General features: G+C 49.6%; 1 protein-coding gene and 1 long non-coding RNA gene across 8 annotated transcripts in view; one reads left to right on the top strand and one right to left on the bottom strand.

Moving 5' to 3' along the window:
- Positions 1-14,572: 14,572 nt before the first annotated feature.
- Positions 14,573-19,353, bottom strand: LOC141503126 (uncharacterized). 2 transcript variants are annotated; one of them, XR_012472767.1, is made up of 4 exons: positions 18,384-19,353; positions 17,614-17,740; positions 16,212-17,350; positions 14,573-15,443 (listed from the first exon to the last, which is right to left on the bottom strand). It is a non-coding gene; the product is annotated as an uncharacterized LOC141503126 (long non-coding RNA). The 2 variants fall into 2 exon arrangements; XR_012472766.1 differs by having other exon boundaries at positions 14,573-17,350; positions 18,384-19,332.
- TNRC18 (trinucleotide repeat containing 18) overlaps positions 16,442-23,422 on the top strand; it is a 152,547-nt gene continuing 145,566 nt past the window's right edge. For all 6 annotated transcript variants that reach the window (XM_074208318.1, XM_074208315.1, XM_074208314.1 and 3 more), the window contains exon 1: positions 16,442-16,704. In XM_074208318.1, the coding sequence (XP_074064419.1) occupies positions 16,491-16,704 (214 nt within the window). In that variant the 5' untranslated portion in view covers positions 16,442-16,490. The remainder of the gene's footprint in view (positions 16,705-23,422) is intronic.

Here is a 23,422-nt window from a genome sequence, read left to right as displayed (position 1 = left end):
GGAAGGGACTAGCAGGAAGGTTAAATGTGGGGAGAGGCCTCTTACAGAAGGTGAGATTGCAAATGAGTTTTGAAGGTGTAGGATGTCAAAAGGCAGAGGTAAAGGGGGAGAGTATTCCAGATAATGGGGAGAGCCAGTAAAAAGATCCAAAGTTAGGAAATGATGTGTTATGTTTGAGACATAGCAAGAAGATCACAAGATATATGGAAGGCAGTAAAGTAGAAGACTAGAAAAGTAGAGAGGGACCAGAATGTTTGACTTTTAAAAGCTAAACAGATGATTTTAATTCCACCTCAGGTAGCCAGTTTTTACTAGTTAGAGAGAATCAGATTCCAGAATTTATTTCCCCTTGTTGATTCCACTTTTTGAAAGATCAAATGAATATGAAAGTAAATCAAGAAGGAGAGGAACAACAAATATCTGGATAGTTACTATAAACCTCTTGTGCTCTATTTACCAAACTTTTCATCTCTTTCTTCTTTCTGTTTAGGTGGCCTGTGGTACACTCTGATGACATTATTGCTTTTGTTTCTTCCCATCCTATTTCTTTTAAATATGGTGTGCCCAGAGACAGCTAGTTGGTTCAGTGAATAGAGTCCTGGAGTCTAGAAGACCTGAGTTCAAATTCCATCACTGACCCATCATTTAACCTCTGTTTGCCTCAGTTCCCTCAACAATAAAAAGGGGATAATAATACCACTTACCTTGGAAGGTTACTGTGGGGATCAAATGAAGAAATATTTAGAAATATTTAGAAAGTATTGTCATGTACATAAAATGACCTTCCTTCCCCTTTTCAGCACCATTCCAGGCATGGTTCCTGACCTACAAAGTCTTACTGATATCAATGAGATACTATTCCTAGAGTTAGGTTCTCTATTCACCTGGCTTTTTATCTGTATGTTGTAAAACATTTTATGTATAGACATCTGAGGCCAGGTGTTTTATTGTCAAATCCTTTTTAAATATTTTCTCCTATGAATTTCTGGACTTTTCTATTCCTCTTCCTTTTTCCATGTTACGGTTCTTCTTTATTTTTGGATTAGATTATAAATACTAGAAGCAAAATCATTGTTATCAGTCATTGTTGGATGTACATTCCAGGGTACAAGCTTGTCATTACTGTATTTGAGGCCATGGTCCAGAAATGCAAATCTCTTTTTCAGATACTATCTCCTTAACTAACTGCTCACTTTTCAATAGCTAAATCCCAGTCCCAGCTTTGAAAGCCCAAATCCACTGTCATCTTCTCTATGACACTGTCCATGCTCTCTTGGAAGAGGTTTGCTCTGATTTGAATCATACCTATTTTGTACTATTTTTTTTTATGTATGTCTTATCTCCTCAGTGAGACCGTAATCTTTTTGAGGACAAGGACTAATTTTTGCGTAGCAGGTAAGGTACTGAGTTCAGTTGCAAATACCTCCAAATCTAGAGTAAGATTTAGCCCAGTGGTGAGTTAATGGAGACTCTCAGATAAATGATTCCATCCACTTTCTCATATAAAGTATTTACCCTGTTAATGTTCAGGTTACCCTGAACATTAAGAGCAACTTAGGAAGGAAAAAGCAGTCTCAAAAGGGATCTGTCTATCTATATGTGTAGTCATAAGGGTAAGGAAGGAGTTATTCCTTTAAAAAGTGGGTCTTGTAGACATATATACATAATTACTTGTGTATGAGTCTTAAGCCTTTAAAGTATTTGCTCTAGAAAAATCTTTTTGTCCAAAGAGGCTGCTTCTATGAGTCACTATCCCAATCTGCTAACAGATGGAATGCCCCAGATCATAGCCTCTCTAGACCATTCTCCTCATTTCAGGGTCTAGAGGATAGGTTGTACACAGGCTAATAATAAACTTTAACTCTTTAATTTCCTTTACTTTGGCCCTTGGTCACCATAAAAACTGAACTCTTCCCTCTTCTCTTCCTCATACTCTCTGGGACTGAGCTCCTTTAAGTATAAGACACTTTTCTTTATACATTAAGGGGTTCTTTTCCTTTATATAAATGATAAATTCTTGTATCAATAGTCCTGATTCTCCTCCACTTTACAATGAGCTACAGAAGGTGGGGTTTGGGGGTTTCTGCTTCTAACTGATCAGAATTGAAGATGTTGGTGGAGAAGATAAAAAGAGACATAGGAGAAGCTGAGGTTGAGGAGAGGAATGCAGTGAGAAAAGCCTGTTTGCAAAGGGGTGTGTGTCTTTGTATCTTTGTGTGTGTGTGTGTGTGTGTGTGTGTGTGTGTGTGTGTGTGTGTAATTCTTTTTGGATTTGTTTTTGGAATTTTGAGATGCCAACCAGAAGAAGATTGAGATGGGGTGGGAGACGAGAGGGAATCTTTCAAAGTAGTAGCCATGGGAAATGTTTTTATTTTCTGCTTGAAAGAAAATGTCAGAGAATAAAAACCTAAAGGGAGGAGGAGGAGCGTGTGTGTGTGAAACACACTTCTTTCCAAAGACTGTCAGAGACTCTGAAGAAGGTGAGAACTAGTTTAACTGGCCTTTCTTTTTCTCTTTACCCTTCCCCCCAGATCCCTCTTTCCTCCCCCTCCAGAATCCTTTGATTTGATGATTCTTATTGGAAAAAATATATACAGGGCAGTAGAGTATGTATTCTATGGTGAAATATTATACCCGAATAGAAAAATGTAGGGTGCTATACAAGGATTTGAGCATTTCTAGAAATGGGAAATAAAATGTACCTGACTTCATCCTAGAAAAATAGCTTTTCCTTTCCATGTCCCGAGGATTGCTGAGAATGCACAAGTCACATCTCACCAGATTCTGGCCTAAGTAGTTTAGTTTTGGCCCCAGTGAGGCTTAGTCTTTTTTCCCTTAGCCGTAGCTTTTAGCTTCAGAGCTCTCTTTGTATTTATTAGGATGGCTTTCCTTTAATAAGGCAGACACATCTCCTTGTTAACTGAATGATTCAGCAAGTCCCGGGGATTTCTGAAACCTATTTGGTTGGAGGTGTGGAAGAAACCTTGGGCCCTGTAATCCTTAGAGTGATGTACCGAGGTGGGGGTGGGGATGGAGTGTGTGGGATCATTGTTGTTTAATTTCTGTCTTCCTGGGCTGTTTCCCAATTAGACTGAAAGCTTTTCCAGGACAGGATCTATACTCCACTCGTTCCTATTCTTATTTTGAAGCATTTAAATTCACGGAAAAGAGGGAGCTTACTAGGTTATTCCTTTTATACTTGGGAGTGGGCAAGGCAGTGAATCTCAAAGTGAGATGGCTCAGGGCCAGCCCAGCCCAGGCAGGCCAGGGGAAAGAGCCAGGTTCGCCCTGGATGTCCTTGGTCCTGGTTGGAGGCCGTGCGCTCCAGCCGCCCAGGGCGAAGCTCTACGTTGTACAGAGGAAGGAACTGAGGTTTCCCTTTGCTTCAGGTGACACAGGTAGTGAGCACTGAGGACGGTGCTTGAACCCAAATTCTTTGAATTGAAACCCATGCTCCTTCTGTCACCTCTGGCCCCGAGTCGTGGCGTTCTCAGCGCGTTGCAGGGGATCAGCGGGGTGCAGAGCGCAGCGGGGCTGGGGGCGCCACCGGAGCCCCCGGCCCAGCCTAGCCCCGTGGAAGCTTCAAAGCGCAGCTGGGCGAGAGCCGGGCGCCGGCCGGCCGTTCGGACACTCCGGGAAGGTCAGGCCGATCGGCGCCCCACGCCCAGGCCGCGGCCCCCCGCCCCCCCTCCCGGCTCGGCCCAGGCTCGGAGAGGCCAGAGCCAGGCTGGTCCGGGCTCGGAAGGCCCGGCAGAGCCGGCCCCGGGCGTGGAGCCACCGGGCAGAGGCGCCGGGACGGCCGCGGGGCGCCCCGGGGTGGGGGCGGGGCGGGTGGGGGCGCCGAGGGCCCCTCCCGGCTGTCCCCCGGCCGGCTGCCGCGGGGCTCCGCCGGCATTCCCCGGAGCGCCGGACTGCACTGCGGGATCCCGGGCGGGGGCACGCACGGAGGGGGAAGTGCAGCTATTAATGCCGTGGGGCCCGGCCCGGCCCCCCCGGCCGCCCCCGGCCGCCCCCGGCCGCCCCCGGCCGCCCCCGGCGGCTCCCTCCGGCCCCGGCCAACAGCAGCCGCTATTTCAGGGCTGGAATCCGCGGCGCGCGCTGCCCGCGGTCGGCCAGAGGCTGCCGAGAGCCAGCCGGGGGTGGAGGCCGGGCCGAGGAGGCCGGGCCGGCCGGAGCCCACGCCCCGCTGCCTGCCAGATCTCTCCCGCAGGGGCCAGTGCGTCCCCCGTGGCTTCCCCAGGGGCTGCCGCCAGCAGGGAAAGGCACACACACACACACACACACACACACACACACACACACACACACGCCACCGGAGACCCCTCCTCCACGTAAATACACCTAATGTGTATTTTTCTTTCAATATTTTGTTTTGGGGGGGGAGGGCGTGGGCAATTGGATAGCACTTCAGGGGCCACCGACTCCCCCCAGCCTTCTGTATCCGCCCTAAGGGTTAGACATGCAAGTTGCTTAAGGTTGCCGGGAGCCCTTCAAGCAAGCCAGTCTCTGGGGAACCGGGCCGCCTGACTGATTTATTGGCGGTTTATTTGGAGAAACGCTATCTTCGATTCTGTGTAAAAATGTGTGTACTGGAATGTAACCTTGGGCTGAAAACTGCAGAGATTTTTTTTTTCCTAAAGGAGGAGAGAGGATAGGAGGAAGTTGTTTCTCCATTGGATTCCAAATCTGAATTCTCCAGTTCCTTGAGGGTTCTGGTTTAAATAGCAGTGGTTTAGGACACAGATAGAAGCAGCCAACTTCTGAATTCCTTCCTTTTTGACACCCGCTGAGCAAGTCCTGTAAGATCTTGTCCAGCAGCCCTTAAATCCCTGTCCCTTTAGCACAAACAGGCAGCAAGAAAAATGTAATTTTAAAAAATATATATCCCCACAGCGGTGGGAAATGTGGTTTGAAGCAGATGCCAGATCCATAGGGACTGGTTTCTGTGGCAGAGACACCTGGGAGAACTTCGCTTAATTCATTGATCAGTATTTCTGAAAGCACCAAGCCCATGCATCCTGGACATCTGTCAGTCAGTGTATCTTGATGGCCCATCTGTGAGTTTCTGAATGATTACTTTCCCTAGACTTATTTTTTTTTTTTGAAACATTTAGATTTCAGCCTTATGGCTCTTTCAGTGACTGATGGTGTTTGCTGTTGAAAAAAAGGGGGGGAAGGGAAATATAACTATCTGCCCTCAACTCTGAAAAGTACTGAAAAAATTATGAGAAACTGAGGAAAGGAAAAAATAAGGCCATACTTTGGTGTCCCTGGAAAGCCTGTATCTTGAGTTTTAAATGTAGAGTTCATAAGTATTTTTCCCCCCAGTTGGTAGAGTGATATAAAATAATTCGTGGTGGAATTAATTAGGGGAAAATAAGCTCTCTCTGGATTTATACACTAGGTTCCCTAGGCACAGATGATTACATGTTGATGTTTATCCACCTTTATACCCAGGGAAAAAAACTGAGAAGAAATACAAGTCTATAATTCCATCTATGAAATAGACTTTAGAATGAATGGGGTGTTTTCTTGGTCTTCCATATTTGCAGAATTATAAGTATTCATGGCAAATTACAACTTCTGCAACAAGGAATCCAGCCCCAAGGCTCTGGGGCAGCCAAAAGATGGAGAGGTGAAGATTTTCAAGAGAGGCAGGAATTTCAAAGTTCTCAGGCAATACCTCTCTAGTGAGATACAGGTCTTGGAACAGCTGTCACCCCAGGCCAATTGGTGTGACTTAGGAATCTGGATTTTACCATCCTTGCTTTGGCTTTTTGAAGTTTATCATGTCAATTAAAAAACCTTACTGCCTCGCCTCAGGTGGACCCCCTATCTCTATGTGAGTGGGAAATAGGGCATCTGCAGTGTGGCTGAATAAATAGCCATGGAAAAGCCAAGTTAGTCAACTTTTTTTTGGAGATTTTATGTATTTATGAGAATTTTCTAACCACATTCTCTTCATCAGCTCTATCAGAAGTCAATAGTGAAGAAAACTAAAGAATATGAGAAAAGTTAAAAACTAGACAAGAGTGGCAAACATCAGATGAAGACACACCAGACTAAAGATGTAACTATCTCATAAGTCACAGAAATCTTCTCAGTTCCACCCTAAACCCCAACTCATTGGGGGTGACCTCTTATTATATTCTCCCATCTTGAATGAACCTTGTCTGTCTGCCTAGATGGGGCAGTTCCAGAAATGGAGCAATCTTTGTAACTCTCTCCATCTCAAGATTTTCAGGGCAACTAGTCTGTGCAAACTGTTGCCGACCCCTCTGGTCCTTTTTAGCTCAGCTTCCGATGCTAGCTGAGAATAGGCAAGCCCATAGAGATGCAGCACCCAAAGCGGTTGGGTCCTCTCCCCCCCAGTCCTTCTTGCTGGGCCAGCTTCAGGCTCCAACGAGGAAGTGACCGAGGCTTAGCGCCAGCCTGAGACTCCGAGGCTGATTCCCGAGACTCCAGTGTCTCCTTGGGGTCCTGTGGGGCCACGATGCAGACCAGAGCGACCTGGCCGTGGGCTCCGAAGGCAGACCACACAGAGGGCACGCACTGAATGTGCAGTTCCCTTCCATGCAGTCTCTCCGGCATCTTGGCCTCCTTGCTAGGCTTTACCCCCGGACTTTACGCCTTCGGATTCCACCGCACAACGAATCGTTGGTGCGGCGGCTGCCAAAGCTCCCTGAGCTCCCTTCAGCTCGGTACGGATGGGGGACTTAGAGCCTGAGAGAGTTTCTTGGGTTGAAATGGAAGGTCTCCGGGGCGGGGGAGGGGAATCCATTTGTTCAGTCTCCTCTCTTGTAGAACGGCATTAGGGCTGCCCGGGCTCATCTAAGCCGCAGCCAGCCCGGGCCACGCGGCCGGCCCAGGCCACGCAGACAGCCCGGCCACGCAACCAGCCCAGGCTCCCAACACTATGCGCCCAGATTTCTCCTCCGAGGAGAGCGGAGCAAAAGGGAATGAAAACCAGGATGGCCGTAGAGGGAAGAGGAGGACCAGAGGGTTTGAGACATGAAGTGGAAGGGGTGGCTGATTTCTGGCTAAGAAAAGTTCTCCTCTCGCACTTCCGAGGCGCGGAAGAGCCTGGGCTCTATGCTCGAGCGACCAGGGGCCGGAGCGGGCCGGGAGAAGCTAGTTAAGCTCAGAACTGTGGACTGGGGGGGGGTGGCCCTAGCTGAGCAAGGGTCTGGACTGACGCGGTGGGGAGGAGACGGACTGAAGGACGGAAGCTTGAGAGCAAAGCCCAACCCCAGCCTCGGTCTCCGGATCGCTGGCTCCGGGAGCCCAGATCCCGACTTTCCTCTCCCTCAGTCCATGCCACTTCCCGGCCCAAACCGGTAAGAAACCCAAGCCGCTTCGGCCGGATCCAAGAAGTCCCCCTTGGGGATTAAATTCTGTTTTTCCTCTCCCCAAGGGGAGAGGGCATGGAGTAAGCAGAAGGCGCCTTGGCGGGGGGGGGGGGGGGGGAGTCCACTAGTTCCAGATGAGAAGTTGAGGCGTATAGAACTGGAAGGAGGGAGAGGAACTCGTAGAAGCGAACACAAGATTTATGGCTGAAACTGTCCTTCCTTGGCGAGGAGTCTTTAATTCCTTTCCAATCAAAACAGAGTTGAGTGTAAGACCCGGCCGGGCGTTGGGATGGGGGCTGCAGCCCTTGGCTCACGCCAAGTACTTTCCAAAGGCAAACGGGGTGGGGGGGAGCCAGACGACCCTCCCCAAACCGCTTGGCCTTCCCCTTTCGCCGAACCCAGCCAGGGCAAAGCAGTCCTCTCCTCCCCGCGGCCCCTTTTCACTTTGCGGCTGGGACCGCGGGAGGGACGCAGGCGTGGGCTCCGCTTCTCCGGGTCTTCCCTAGGAGCGAGAGAGCACAGAGAGAGAGAGAGAGAAGGGGAGATTGCAGTCCGGGTTTAAAAGCCAGGCTCCGCTAAGTAGTCTTGGGACTCACTCGGAGGCCCCTAAGGCCTCGCTTCGGTCAATCCCCAAATAAACACGGCAAGCTGGGAAGTCGGGGGTGCTTTGGACCTCCTGGTTTTAAAGGGCTAGGAGAGTGGGGGGATGGGGAAGAAAGAAAAATGTCTAAAACCCCAAATACAACCAGTGAATGTGTTTGTCCAGGACAGCAAAACTGGAGAAACCCAGTCCTTAGCTTGGAATCCCAGTTTTAGTTTTATAATTTCCCAATCCTTTTGATTCTCTTATTAAAGGCTTTTCTTTTATCTACCCTTAGGTGAGGACTCCTGGGTCCCTCAGCAAAGGAATAGGGACGGTGTCTTTTTTTTTTTTAACGGCTCCATTTTGGGATCTGCAAAGTTTTTAGCCAGTAAGCATTTAGGGCACTGCCGCCCAGGCACTGCAGGGTCCCCGGGGAGCTTGGGAGGACCCGGGTGTCTGGGTCCGCTGGCTAGGGGAGAGTAGTGCCCTTGAGTCTACACAGGGCAGGAGGCTGTGCACAGGGGGAAGAGACCAGAAGGCGGACACAATAGCCACTAGACTTTAGAGCCGTAAGGAAGCTTGGAGGAGCTCGTTTGGAGTGGAAGCTGAAGACCGCATTAGGCTCCCTTCTTCCCAAGGTGAATGAGAAGGGACGGAGGCTGAGGCGCGGCGGCGGGTGGCGAGGAGAGATTCCTATCTGGTCCCGGGACCCAGAGGAGAGCGCGCCGGGGAACAAAAGAGCCGTTTTCCCCCTGCTAAGCCAAGCAGCAACCCGGGCTGGGGGTGGGGGGGAGCTAGGAGGGGAAGGGGAGGAGGAGGCTGTGGATGGGAGTGTAAAAGCCTCAAGGTTGGCTTGTCCTTTGATTTAAAGAAAAGGGGGGGGAGTATTTTGTCAACCCAGCTGGGGCACGGTTACGTGTTGATGCTACATTCCGTCAGAAAAAAAAGGCCCCCTCAATTCCGAACAGACCGCAGCGAAACAAAAGAAGGGCTTAATCTAATTAACACAGCCCTGGAAGGGAGCCGGGAGGGAAGGGTGCTGGTGGGGGGCTTCGGGCTTCTCGAAGGCTCTCTGCCTCTCAGGACTTTATTTGGAGAAAGCAAATTCAGGTCCGCAGGGCAGTTTCTCTCCACCCCCACCCCCCATTTGCCCCAGGTTCTCAGAATGCGTGGGTTGGGGAGGGAAGGACACAAAAAAGGGGACTATCCTTCCAAACCCAGAGAGGTCCTATCAAATCTATTTCAAAATAAAAAATAAAGCAAACTTTTAAAGCATGGCTCTCTTAACCTGCGTGCGGGGGGCGGGAGGGAGTGCGGGTGCAGCCAGCCGCGCGGGGACTAGAAAGCTGAAGGGTTCAGCTGGGAAAATGGCTGTGGTGAAGTGGAGCAAAATCCTGTCCCCGCTCCCGGAGACTGGGGAGAAGGGGAGGGGGCTGCGGGGGGGGGGAGGAATTACAAGATCTAGTTTTTAAATTTAGGTTTTCGGGGAGGGGGGAGAAGGCGGGGGCGGCCCACCAAACACACAACCCACAATTTCCAAGCGAGGAGAGCAGAGCGAAGCCAATGATTAACACCCCAGCCACCCCGTTCCCCACCCCCAAATAAATAAAAAAGAAACTCCGACGCCCGCTGGAAGCAGAGGCAGCAGAGCCGCGAGTGGGGGGGGACGCCGCACTCCGCCAGCTCGCTCGCGGGCCCGCTTTGCCACTGGCGGGGGGCTGCGCGCGGGGGGGGGGGCGCTGGATCCCAGTTCTACAACAGGCGCAACCCTGGTTCATTCCACACTTACACCTCCTTCCCCGCCCCCTCCCCCCCACAATCGGTGGGCTTTTTTTTCCACTACATTCCCTGCAAAGCTCCTGGCTTCGGTTTCCCCACCCAATCCTACAAGATGGCTCCCAGCTGCTGTTTACCAGACTGACTGCAGCAAAAGGGGGGGGGAGAAGGGGAAAAAGGGCTTCATTCAAGTCGTGACTTCACTATCGGTGGCAAAGATCAAGGCAATTAAACATTCGCCACGGAATCAGGCCGGGTTTCATCGGGGAGGGCCCGATCTTGCACCAACAGCCGTATTCTGCACACACACACACACACACACACACACACACACACACACACAAACGTCCTCTATAAACATGCCAGCCAGCTTGTTTACTGCTCCAGTGTTAACAGGATCTGTTTTGCGTGTTCTCCTCACCCCCGTGTCTCCCCACCCTGTTCACACACGCTCCCACCCTCGGTAGAAAAAAAAAAACACCCAACCTTGCTCGACTAGGTAACTGTTTGATGCTATCAAATGGGCTCTAAAATAGCAGAGCTCCCGAATTTGTGGGGTCTGGAGACAATCGCTCCGCCAAATAGTCTCATTTAAGCTTTTTTTTTTTTTAAAGCTGAGGTGTGTGTATGAGGGGGGGAGATAAGTTGGATGACTGACAAAAGAAGAGGGGGGTGTGGAGGGGCTGGGAGAGGAGAGAGAGAGATTGATCAACACAGAAATTGCAGCTTTAATGAAATGCAGATTCTCTTTGCCCGCTGATGAGAAACACTTGAAAAATGCAAGCGCCATTGGCAAACTCAAGACAAACAAGCAGAATTTTTATTAGCAACTAAATGATTTATTGCATACATACCCCACCGTCACAATTACAGCGTCTTGTAGCATCCGGGTGTGAAAGCATTAAACATTTATAAAAATATGCTTTCCCTCTATCTCCGCCCTGCCCCCTCTCTCCCCACCCCCCAAAGGTATGCGATTAAACCCTTATTTTTTTCAGGTCTGCCTTATATTTTAAATTAAAAAAAATCTCCACCCTAGAAACCTTCTCCCGGGTTTCGGAGTGAGGGAGGGAGAAAAGGAGTGGTGGTGGTGGGGAAATTCTCAATCTGAATACGAGTATGTATTAAGGGGGGGGTTGAATTTGCAAGGTTTTCAAAGAATAAAGAACCACTTTTTAAAAAGCTTAGAGAGAGCGCCTGTCACTCATTGCTGCTCCAGTGATCGCTCAAGATCCCTCGGCATTCTGTTCAGGCAGCCATATAAGCTTCAGACTTGCATTAATTTTTCCAGCAATCACCTCCCCCCATACCAAGTCTCTCGCACTCTCATTCTCTCAGCACCCCCCACCTCCACCCCCCAGCCCTTCCCTCTCCCTCTCCATCGGGAGGATCCTCCTGCTAATTTGGGAGCGTTCTATGTAGTGTCCTACCCAAGTCAGCGTCCTTTTCTCCGCGGAGTCCGAGAGGTGCCTGGGTGATATTTAGATGAGCGCTTCCTTGCTTTTAACATACAGACATTGCTTTCCGCCTTGGCTCATTACTATTTTAGTTTCTTTCTTTCCTCTTCTCTCCCTTCCCCCCACTCCCGCCTCCCTCCTCCCTCCCCTCCCCTTCTAGATCTTCTGCTTCCTAAAGAGGGCAGCCTAGAAACCAGCTCGATAGGCTTTGGCGAAGGGCAACTTGAAACTGCCCTCCAGAGACTGAACTTTTTTTTTTAAATTTATACTGGAATTAAATTAGACACCCCCCCCCCCGCCTGGGCTGCCTCCCCCCTTTTTTCTTTCTTTCTAAAAGTCGAGAAAAGAAAATAGAATGGGGTCGAAGTATCAGAATGCTCTCTTTTCTGAAAGTTTTAAAGAAATGGTTATGAAAAATAAAAAAAAAAGACTGACCGAATCCTTAAGCTTTCAGTGACTGAGGAATACTCTGGGGTTCTCAGGCCTTAATTAAAAAAACGACTCAGCTTCCTTTCCGAATCAGAGCACGGGGTCTACTTCTTCCCTTCAATGTCTTGTTGATTTTATTTAGATAAAATAAGGAACTAAGACAAGCCCTAGGTTTTTCATTGTGTTAGTGTAGCTCTTAGGCACTCTTCCCCGCTCTCCCGGATTCTTTTCTCCTCCAAGAGAAAGCCCCAGAGAAATCCGATCTGCTCTCTCCGAGCCCCGGCCTGGGAAGTCACCGCGGAGCCAGGAAGGTTCCGTGGTGACTCAGGCGGCGGCTCCGCTCGGGGCTGACTTCGGGGCTAGCGGGGTATCCAGGCGGCGTTGCCTCCCGGATTACCCGGTCGCTAGCCTCTTCATTTTCCCTTCTAACCAGCTACGCATTCTCTTCTCTGCAGGCAGGCGAGCACCAGAGAGATTTTGCTGAAAGGGCAGTATGGAAAGTACAAAGTCTGGGGAATTGGGGGGGGGGGGACTTTTACCCCTCCTTCCTCTCCATCCAGTAAGATCGGCCAGCAAAGCAGTTAGGGGTTTGGCTACTGCCTTCCTTTAGCTAAACACATTGCCCCTGCCTGCAGTCCATCTCGCCCTCCTTCCAGAGAATGAAGGGACACAGAGCGAGCACGGGGGTGAAAGGAAGGGGATGGGAGGGTGGAACGGCTGGAGAAGAGGACCTACGCCGAGAGTTTTTAATATTACAGTTTAATAGGTTTCAGAAGGCCCCGCAGAGAAATGCAAATAGGATGAAATGTCAGAATCAAGTGGGATTCTGTACTCTGGCTCAGCCGCTTTAATCCTGTTTTCTGCTTAGATTTTTTGTGGGGGGGAGAGGAGGGGTGACGATCCTGAAAGAGGTTTGGGAGGGGCTTGGGGACCGAGGACTTTAAGTAGCTTCTTCAGCTCCAAAGGACATCAGCATGGGATTGTTTTAGGAAGGGAAAGCTCTTATCACGCACCCATACCCCCACCTTCGTTTCTATAGGAACCCCCCTTTAGAAGATTATATAGACACTCACCCGCTGCCGCTTTGGCCTCTCCAAAATATTAATCATTAACAATCTGACATTGCATTTTAGGGAGGGACTGGGGCTAGGAAAACTGCGTTTGCTCCCCCCCCCCCGAGAGAATGAATGGTGGCTTTGTAAAGAAAAAAAATAAATCATGTTGGTTCCTCCCTCCCCTTCTATACGCAACTGGATTGTTACTGCACCATCCTCCATGGTTGTGCAATTTGGGAAAGATATGGGAAGAAAAGGGGATGCAATCAGTGTGTGTGTGTGTGTGTGTGTGTGTGTGTGTGTGTGTGTGAGAGAGAGAGAGAGAGAGAGAGAGAGAGAGAGAGAGAGAGAGAGAGGAGGAAAGGAGAAAACAGGGGTTAGGGAGAAGAAAAACAAACGGCCTCAAAACTCTCCTTTCTCCCCCGGTTCCCCTGGATCCTACAAGCTGTAGTCCTCGTCCCTTTGCCAGGTCCCCAGTACGCAGGAAATTGACAGCATTCCCATTAAACAGCGGAATGAATAGAACTGAATTGCAGCTACAACCATCTTCTACTATTTTGATCAGTCAGCCCAGACTGCGAGGGGGGGGAGGGAGAGGGAGGAGGATGAGGGCAAGGGCGGGGGGGGGGGGTCCACTGGTGGAGAGGGGAGGGCTGCCTGGAAACGGCCGGGAAAAATTCTCACCACCAGTTTTGATCATTCAGCCCCGCCGAGGGGAGCCTGGAAACTGCTCGAGCCCCTTGGTCCATAATTGGTTTTATAGGAATGGCTGAGGGCCAAAGTGTTTACATGAGCGTGATTGGCAGCGCGGGGAGCCAATGGGAGGTTTACTATGAGATCCTGGCTGGCTAGCCCGGGAGGAGGAGGGAGCAGGGGAACAATGCTGGTTTCATTGCTAAAGAGTTGTCCTCCCCCCCCCCCCGATTTTTTTTTTTTTAGATCCAGCGAGAGGAACTTGAAAGGGGGTTGTGTAATGTACCTTTTCCAATCCCGGGCTGTATATGGAGATTTGGGATTCTTTAAACCAGTGCTACCTGGATTTTATTAAAAAGCGGGGACCTCTGGAGAAAGAAAGCTGGATTTTCCAGGAAAGCAGAGCAAGCCGGGTCCCAGAGCCTGTTTGCTGGAGGGTGGAGGAGTTGGCCAGCCGAACGGATGGACTAAAGGACATTTTCATACCAAAAAAAGGAAAGGCGGGCAAAAAGTCTGAGTTGGATATAATTCCCGAGAGGGAAACAAGAACGGGGGGCAGGCGGCAGGATGGCCGAGAGGCGAGGCGGTTAGGCGGGAAGGGGATCATCCGCTCCAGCAGGTAGGTTTTTCCCCAGTCCCTTATTTTTTGGAAAGTTAAATAGTTGGCTCTTCCACCCCGCTCTCCTACCCACACAGGTCTTACCTGCCCTCCTCAGCCTTCTCCACACCAACCCTTTCCACCTAAAACAACTTGGGGATGCAAGGACTTTTCTGGGGTCTGAGCTGCATTGGACTCTTCGACTATTTCCCATTTTCTCCACCTTAGCCCCCTCCCTAAGACTTTTTCCTTCAGAAAAATACAATCGGGGCGGTGGGGGGGGGGAATCTCCACTCTTCATTAAAAAAAATACCCCAGCTTCCCTCCGTGCCCCCGCAGGCTTTGAGAGAGGTGGGGAAGAGGGAGAGACATTTTAGATTATAGGCTGTTTTTAATTAAAAGCCGGAATTCAGCCATTTTAACTGCATTTAAAGGAGAAGAAAAGTAGGAATCATCCAAAGCCAAGCACAGAAAGATAAATCAACCCTTTCCATAATCTGAATAAGAAGATTCAACTTTAAGTTCCCCATTTTTTTTGTCCTGTGTCCATCTTCTGAAAGCAGTAGTTCAAAAAACATTTTTTTAAATCACGTGAAGCTCCTCTACCGCTGTGCTTAAGATGGAAAGCATGTATTCAAGGTTGTGGCGATCTTAGATTTTAAAAAGTAAATGTTTCATCTGGTAACCAGAGAATAGGAGAGAGGGGAGGGGGACGAGAGACGGGTGAGCTGTTTGTAAGTAAAAACCAGGTTAAAATAAGAAACCATTAACAAAGCTGGTAAGAGAAGCCCTGGTAAATGACTGGAGGTAGATATTTTTGGTTCAGGGTATTTTAGGCTTAAATTATGTGCAGGTCCAAAAGGAAGGGAGAATGTGGCAAACTCCCTGCTAGTATTTACTCTGTAGATAAGCCACCAGCAAAACTGAATACTGGAGACTTGTCCACGGGAAGTGGGGTTCTAAGACTGGGGAAGGGTTTGGGTTAGCTTGTTTGGGGGAGATAGCTACTGGGTTTTTTTTTTAATATAAAAAAGTCAGTTGTTTGTAATTGCCCTTCCCGCTTGCGTTTGAAAAGAGAGGGAAAATGTATCCAAAACTGATTCTCCCTTCCCCCAAGAAATCAGCAGAGGACAAATCTTTTAAACAAACAGCTTTAAATTGGAACTTCGGGAATATTTACCAAACATGGGGGTGGGGAGGGCGGAGGAGGAGGATACTCCCTCTATTGAGAACAGTCAGATTTTGGAAGAGGGGAATTTTTTTCCAGTTTATTTTTTTTCCAAGGGTGACTGCATACTCTGAAGTAGACTTGATACCACTCCCCCCACCCCCCTGCCTTTCTACTGCCCGTGACCACCCCTCTGTCCAGAGTTAGCGACCTTCCTTTTCCATACAGGATCCATTGAAAATGAAACCAAACCTTGTCCCATTTTGTTTTTTAAATTTCTACCAAATCCTCGGGCTAGAATGTATGCCACGTCTCACGAAATTTTCTGAGATGATCTATCATTGAAGAAGAGGAAGGAAAGAAGAAAACCCAACTTGATTAATAGAACCTTTTAAAAACCCTTACCCCCTTGCAGCTCAGAGGAATGAGGAGCTGCTTATAATTAGGAAAAAAATAAAATTCAGAAAAGAGGGCAAAAAAGGGGAGATGATTTTAAACTTAAGAATTATCACGGTTAAATATTAAACTTGTCCCATCAGATACTAAGCAAATGTTTAGTGAGACACTTTAATCTAAAGAAGCAAAAGGTTTCACAGTTTTTAAAAGCTGAAACATGTGACATTTTGAAATAAAACATATTTCAGCGGGTGGGATCCCGTCTTTCAGAGAGAAGCAAAGCTAGCCTTCCCCTCTCTGGCTAAGAATTTCTGGAGAAAAAGGGCGGGGGGGCGGGGTGTGTGTGCAAAAACCTCTGAAAGCTGCCCCGGGGATTGTGTGTCTGTCCAGGGAAGTCCAAGAGAGCGACTGTACGCCTTCATTTTTAGTAATATTTTGAAAGTCTAGATCTGAGGAAGACCGAAAGGGTAGAAAGTAGCGGTGATTTTTTTTTTAAGCTGAAATGCGATGCCCCTTTTAAATACATTTTTGGCTACGGAAATACCCGCAGGTTCTAAGGAGCTGCCCTGCCTGATTCAGGGGCAGAGGGAGACTTTGGGGGAGAAGACGCTTGTAAGGTTTTTGAAAGTGGTTTCCTTTTTTGGTGGTGGAAGGGGTGTTGTTTGTTTTCTCTCCGGGCCGGGAGAGCTCGGCGGGCTCCTGCCTACCTGCTGGCCCGGCTCCGAGCGGTGCTGCAGTACGGAGGAGGCAGCCGTAGGAGGGGGCAGCTCTAACGCCAGGGTTTGTGTCTCTGATCTCTCCCCACCGCAGGCAAAGAAAATGCCCCCAGCGGACTCTCCGCCGGCCGAAGACCATGGAACTGCTCCGAGGCTTATATTTTAAACCCCTCTGATTTGGGGTGTGTGGAGGGGGGGAGGGGCGCTGGGAGGGGGGGGCGCCTGGGGAGGGGTGGAGGAAAACGAAACGGCTTGGAAGTTGGTACTCAGATGATGGATGGCCGAGATTTGGGGCCTCCCCGGTCTGTTCACGGCCCCCCCCCTCCGCTACTCTCCGGGTTGGCGATGGAGAGCCACCGGGTCGGTGCTGCCACGGCCGCCGGCCGCCTGCCTTCCTCCTCCGGCCACCTGGCCGCCGCGCTGCCGGCTCCCCTGCCGCCGGGAAAGTACATGCCGTCGGGAATCAACCTCCACGCACACCCGGGTAAGTACGGGTCCGAGGTCCTGGCACCCGGTTCCCATTTCTGGCCACTCGATTGGCCCCTTCAGTGGAGAGCCGCGGCCTCCTGACCCTCCAGAGTCACCCTGGCCGGAGCCCTTTTGGGTTTCTAAAATCTGGTAGACTAGAACTGCGGGCTTAGGGTCCGCAGGGGGACCCAGGGGTAGGATATCAGGGAGGGGAGCAGGGGAGAATTTCCCTGCAACAAGGCTCTTAGTCCCTGAAGTAAATGTACTTGGAAATCTTCCCTCTCGGCCCCTTCTGCAACCCTTTGGACTGTTCCCCTGAAGGATATGAGGTCTGAACAGACACCTCCAGACTTCAGGGACGGATCAGAAAGTCAGAGCCCCTTTCCAGGAGTGCTGCAGCAGCAGCAGCAGCCAGTGTCCAGCCTGGACTGGGCAAATTGCATTTTGGTGAGGTCTCGGAAAAGGAGAAATCTCCCTTTCCCTCCCTGGGGGAACTCTGGAAAGCTTGAGAACCCTTGGAGACTTCTGCTGAAGAAGAGTCCATTCCATTGCCCAGCCTACTCATGGCTCCATGCGGAGGAAGCCGGGGTTGCTTGGTTGTGTGCAGGCTGCCGGAGTTGGGATCCGGGGAAAGGACACAGCTCAGTTTGTGAAGGAGCTTCCTGAAAAAAGATTTGCTCTCCTTTGGAAAAGCATGAGTCCTGAGAGAATAGTGGGCAGCTGCTTCGGGGGGGGGGGGCACGGATTACCTTGCACTGGACCCCCGTCTCCTCTCCCCACCCTCCGGGTCTGTCCTGTCCCGTAGGGTGCGGCCTCCAGACTTGGTCTGGCTTCTCTACTCAGGGGCAGGTGGGCCTCCCAACCCAGTTAGTTGGTGTATCCCTGCAGCAGGAACCAGGAAGAGAAAGCCCGGGACTGAGCGAACCTCGTTGGGATTTTGCTGGTCCAAGATCCTTTCAGAAGTCTCGCTTTACAATATCCTTTCTCCCTGGTCCCAGCCGGGGAAGGAGCTGGCTGACTCCTCAGGGGCTAGCCGCTGGGGACTGAAGCTTCTGGAGGGGAAGAATAGTTACAAGGTAGCTTTTAGAGTTGGTTCAAACTGAAGGGCTATCGGTTTCAGTTTTAAGACCTTTTACGATAAAAGGAAAAAAAAAACCCACAAAAATCAGAACGCTAAAAGTTTTTTCTTTTCTTTAAAAATACCTTTTCCCCCACTGTCTGCTTACGCATTTCCCCCGGTAAGATTTGTTTACTAAGATTTTTGGAAGCTTCAATGTATTTTAATTGTACCCAGCCATATATACACCCTCTTCCCGGCTGTCTCGGTCGTCTCCGAACTCCTACCGCAGGCTGATTCCCAGATGTTGGACAGTAAGACCCCTGCCCGTCGGACTCCTGGGTGTACCGGGACTTAGCTCCAGGACTGCAAAGGGGGGTGGGGTGGAAGGCTCTACTGACTCTGGGTGGTGAATTGTTCGATTGTGGTTCTTTGATGTTGCAGCTGTTGTCTGCAAAGTTGTGGGGAGACCCCCTGCCCTTCTGCGGTTCAAGACTTTTTTCCCCCCTGGGGTGTGGAGAAAGGGGTTGCTATGATGACAGTAGACTTTGCTAAGGTGACAAGATTCTGTGTGCTGCTGCAATCAACCCTGATTCCCTTCACCCGCCTGCAATGAATGACTTTGAAATTTTGCAAACCTGATTGCCAACATCTGCAGAGAAGGAACTGCCCAGATCGAGGGGAAAGATTTATGGGTTAGGGAATGGCTGGCAGTGCCAATTTTCCAGGTGCTGAAACGAGAGGTGTAAAATGAACAAAGCAATAAAACGGAGCACATGGGCATCCTCCATCCCCCAGACCTGCTGGAACCACAGCCAGCCTCGGGTTGTCCTTCCCTCCGTATCTCCTAGTGACCCTCTCCGCCCAGCCGAGCTAGGACTTGTTCAGGCTTTGCTCTCTCTGAGCACTGGAGTCCGAAGGTAGTTGAGCTAACTTGACCTGGAGAGAGAAGGGGATTGTTCTTGTTTGGAGTCCAGCCTTGGGCCCGTCTTCCCCACCGCTTGGCCCCGGCAATTGCGACCCGCCGAGTCCCGGCTTCTCCTGCCCGGTGCTGTTTCCCGGCTGTTGTGGGAGTGGGAGGCGGCGGCGGCGGCGGCGGCGGCGCGCTGGGAGCCTAGCCCAGAGCTCGGGCTGCGGGGCTGGGGGAAGGGAAGGGGAAAAAGCGAGGGCCGGGAGCTGGGGCCCCATGAGGCGGAATCGCTCCCTCTTCTCCACTTAGTTTCGTTGCATCCTCTGGGTCCCTCAGCTTCCAGCACCCCCCCCCCCCACCGCGCCCGTTTCTCCTCGAACCTATCGTTAACATTTAAATCCTTCCCATGAGCAGGGGGCTCTTTCGTTTTTTTTTCCTTGCCCAGGGATTTATCCCCCCATCGGTATTTGAGGGCGTCGGTGGCATTCCTCAGAGCGCAGGACGTGTAACCCACCGAGGGGACATCGGAGGTGGGGGCTGGGGGGGTGTCGCGGGCAGAGCTGCCCGTATCGGTCCCGACCCCGGAGCTGGCGCCTCCCTCCCTTTCTCTTCATCCCCAGTCCCGGGGGCCCCAGCCGACCTCTTCCCGCTTTCTCTCTTATTTATTTTACGTGTTTAACTTTTCAGGAACCTGCCCGGGAGCCGATCGGAGGGACAAAGGGCCTTTGTGAGGCGACACCGCGCTGGGGTGGGGGGTGGGGGCGACCTCTCGGAGCAGCGGTGACCCAGAGTGGGGGACGGAGGAGCGCGCGGGGGGGGGGGTGGGGGGGTGGAACGAAGTGAGGCGGGGCGGGCCGAGACCCGGGGGGGGGCGCGGGGTGGGTCGCTGCTTTAGCGCTCTGCCTTTCCAGGGACCCGGGGGAGAGGGATGGCGCGATGGGGGAGAGCGCAAAGGGGCGGAAAGCCTCGCCCGCCAAAAAAAAAAAAAATCAGGAAAGACGTTCCAGGCTTTGCTTATGAAAACCTCAGGGTGAGAAGACCCAGGAGTTCTGGCAGGACTGTGATCCCGGCCTAGACCAATAGGCTGAGGCGGCGGTGATGACCCTCCCTAGGCCCGGCTAGCTTCAGTGCTCACTGGGCCTTGAAATGACTGGAACTCTCTTCCCTTCCTGGCGTCTGGCCCGGGTGGGGAGGAAAGGAAAGGAAAGGAAAGGAAAGGAGGGAGCGAGGCCGTACTAGACGCCACGTCTGCCTGCACTCTGCACCAGAAACCCCCTGGTTAGGAAGCGGTTGTGGGGGAGGGGGCTCATCCGACGGGGCTGGGGTTGGGGTCGAAATAAAAGGGGCAAGAGTTGACTCGCACTGGGCTGGGAGTAGAAAAAAAAATTAGTTAATAGCCCTGCTTTTTCCCCCGGTGCCAACCATAGGTCCCCCCCCTCCCCCAGCTCCCCCTCCCACCCAGGAAATGAAACTCAATTTTGGGAAAAATACTATTGTGGAAATTAAAGGTAAAGCCTGCCGGCGTCTAGAGTCGGGGTTTCTGACGTCGGCCCCAGAGGTAAACTGGCATTCCCCTCCCCCCCCAGGGGAAGGAGGAGGACAGGAGGGCGAGTAGCCCGGAGTATCCTTCAGGACTTTGTAATTATTTCCGCTGGTTCTATTTTAGTCGGCCTCAGGCTTTTTTATTAACTGGGCCTGGCCGGTCACCCTCCCCGCAGCCCTGGGGCAGGGGTTGGGCTTCATCTGCGAGCCCAGACGGCGGCCTCCGTGAAATCAGACCTGCGGTGGCCCAGCCTCTTTCTCCCCTGCTCCCTTCCCCCCATTGGCTCCCGGGAGCGGCCGGGCCTGACTGGGCCAGGTAGGGGCCCGGGGGAAGGTGGAGCCAGGTTCAGCCGCGGAGCTCGCCGCTCTTTGTCCCTTCCACTTGGGGACTGGAAAGGACAGCCTCGCCCTCCTCCCGGAGGCCCGGGGAGGCCAGACTACCTGGACCACCTCCTCCCTTCTTCCCCTCCTGAAGGCCTTAGGATGGCCAGAGAGGCCCCGGGGGGAGTTCTTTCTTACAGGAAACATTTTTTTTCCCCCAAAGTGCTTTCACTTAGATTTGAAATGTACAAAACAATTACAAAGGGGGCAGATAGTTATTACTCCCATTTAAAAGATAAGGAAACTAAAGTTCAGAGAGATTAAACTAATTTGCCCAGGGTCACATAGCTAGTTTGTGACAGATCCGGGTCATCTGACTGGGACCAGAGTTCAGTTCTTTGAACTCTTGTTTTTTTCGCCCCCCCTTTCTTTTGTATCTCTCGAACTTTAGCACGGTGTCTGACAAATTATAGGCACTTAAAAAATTCTAGTTGACTCCCTTCAACACAGTTTGAGCCTTTCTAGAAGTTAGTAATCTCCACGGCGTTAATTTTTGAATATTTGTTGACTGATGTCATGAAGGAAATTCTGGAGGGTGTGTTAAAACTAAGAAAAGTTTTCCTGTGAATGGTCTTGAGATTTTAAGGGAGGATATGGGGATTGTCTTCAGGCTTACTTCACTTAAATGCTGTTGGGTGGATTAGACTCTGGAACTATAGAAGGAACCTTCTTTCCTCTTTTTCTTTTCAGTTATTCTTACTTGGACCTTTGTCCAGGTATTTTTTCAGTTTATCTTTTTAATAATAGTAAATATTATATTTCATAACGGTATCAACATTTAATATAGCTTCATTTGAACCTCATAACCACCCTGTAAGGTTAGTGATTAATTGTGGCAGAATGATTAATTCCATTGATTCCATTTCTATATTAGTTCATTTTTACAGATGAATAGGTTAGTGGTGAAGTGATTTGCTTAAGATTACACAGGCCTAGTAAGTGGCTCCAGGCTCTTCTCAAAACATAAGGATGTCTTGAAGTTTGGCTCCTTTCTCCATAATCAGATTTTCTGTGGATGAATCTTTTACTTGTTTTTTTTTTTTTTTTTTTATTAATCTGTGTGAGGTCTGTGTTAGTAGTCCTGTCCATTAGGCTTCCTTTGGTGCCCTTTGCTAAGGTTTATTTCTGTTTTCCAGTGCTCTTGGCTCTCCTTCTTGAAAGTTTATTTAGGATAAACATAGAACTTAAAAAGCAGAATCTCTGCTCACTGGAAAAGGAATCCTCAAAAATACTAGTCAAGTCTCTTTTCTTCCCAGAAGGGCATCAAGATGAAGTGGAAAGGGTCAAAAGTCTCTGGGTTGAAGATCCTATTTGTGTGATGATAGGCAAGTCACTTAACCTGACTGAGCCATACATAGTTTGTTCATCCAGTAAAATCATAGGTGTGACAGTCTTAGTGCTAGAAGGAACCTCAGAGGTCATTTGATCCAACCCCCTTATTTTGCAGTTGAGGAAACTGAGGCCAAAAGTAACTTTCCAATATCAAACGGATAGTAAATGAAGAAACCAGTGTTTGAAATTAGGTGTTCTGATTTCCAAATCCAGTGATTGGGATGCTTCTTGCCAGTGCTAAGGGATAATAATAGCTAACATTTATATAGAACTTTGAGGTTGGTTGCAGTTATTCCCATTTTACAGATGAAACTGGGAGAGATTAAATGACTCATCCTGCTAATAAGCATCTGAGAAGGGGATTTGAAACTAGATCTGTTCTGATTCCAAGTCCAGTCTTTTATCCATTATGCCATCCTGCACAAACATGGACGTATTGTTACTTCTTAAGCTGTGGTGTGCTGGGGATAAGTGCTAGGGACTTAGCCCTTATGAATTTGTAGGTCTGACTTTGAGGAGAAAGGCACACTCATTTGAACCTAGGCTTGAATATAGGCTAGGGGTCTTTGTTGTAACTTAGCAATAGATATTACCATTTTTGCCTTGACTGTATATGCCCACAGCTCCTCTTGATATCAGGTAAAACACAGTTGGACATTTGGGTGAGGTTGGAAGATTGAGAAGTCATTTTAGCACTAGATTTTGGGAAGTAGTACTAGGCCTAAGGGTACAAGGTTATATCACTATCAGCAACCCAAGTCATTTCAGAATATCTTAGGACCTCTCATAAGCATTTCTTGAGTTTTCTGATAATAATGATTATGGTTACTATCTATATGGAAGTTAAAGGTTTGCGAGTTGCTTGACAAATATCACATTTTATCCTCAAAGGCTATAGAAACTAGATACTATTATTATTCTCATTTTTCAGATGAGGAAATTGAGGCAGAAGAATTGAATGCCCTGCCTAGGGTCAAAGAGCTAGAATAAATGGATTCTAAGTCTGATTTGAATGTAAGCCTTACTAACTCCAAATCCAAAACTCTGTCTACTGTGCTGCCTGGCTGCTATAGAGAACAAGAAGAATGTATGGGTTAATGCTTGGGAAATAGATCATGAAATAATATTACAAATTAATGATAGGTTCTTAGTCTTATAAATAAAAGGAACTTTTTAATAAAAGGAGTTTTATCTAATCTAGTCATCTTATTTGACAGATGAGGAAATTGAGACAACTAAGGTCACTCAGGTATCCAGTGGAAAACCTGGGGTTTCTAACCCAACCTAGATACCTCCAAATCCCCTCTCTTTTTACTGGCTTTCTGCAATTAACTTTTGTTAAGAAGCATCAAATTAATATTAGGACATAGGAATAGGAGTGGACCTGTGGTTCTATTGGTAAATGGGATTCCTAGATGGGGAAAATCACCTCAAGAAGGTGTATGTGACTATCTTCTCTGCAGTTTATGCTTTCAGAATTGGCTAGGACACTAACCAGTTAAGTGACTTGTC

This window comes from Macrotis lagotis, chromosome X (assembly GCF_037893015.1).
Source record: "Macrotis lagotis isolate mMagLag1 chromosome X, bilby.v1.9.chrom.fasta, whole genome shotgun sequence".
In the NCBI taxonomy this organism is placed as follows: domain Eukaryota; kingdom Metazoa; phylum Chordata; class Mammalia; order Peramelemorphia; family Peramelidae; genus Macrotis; species Macrotis lagotis.
This window is presented reverse-complemented; position numbering and strand designations above follow the sequence as displayed.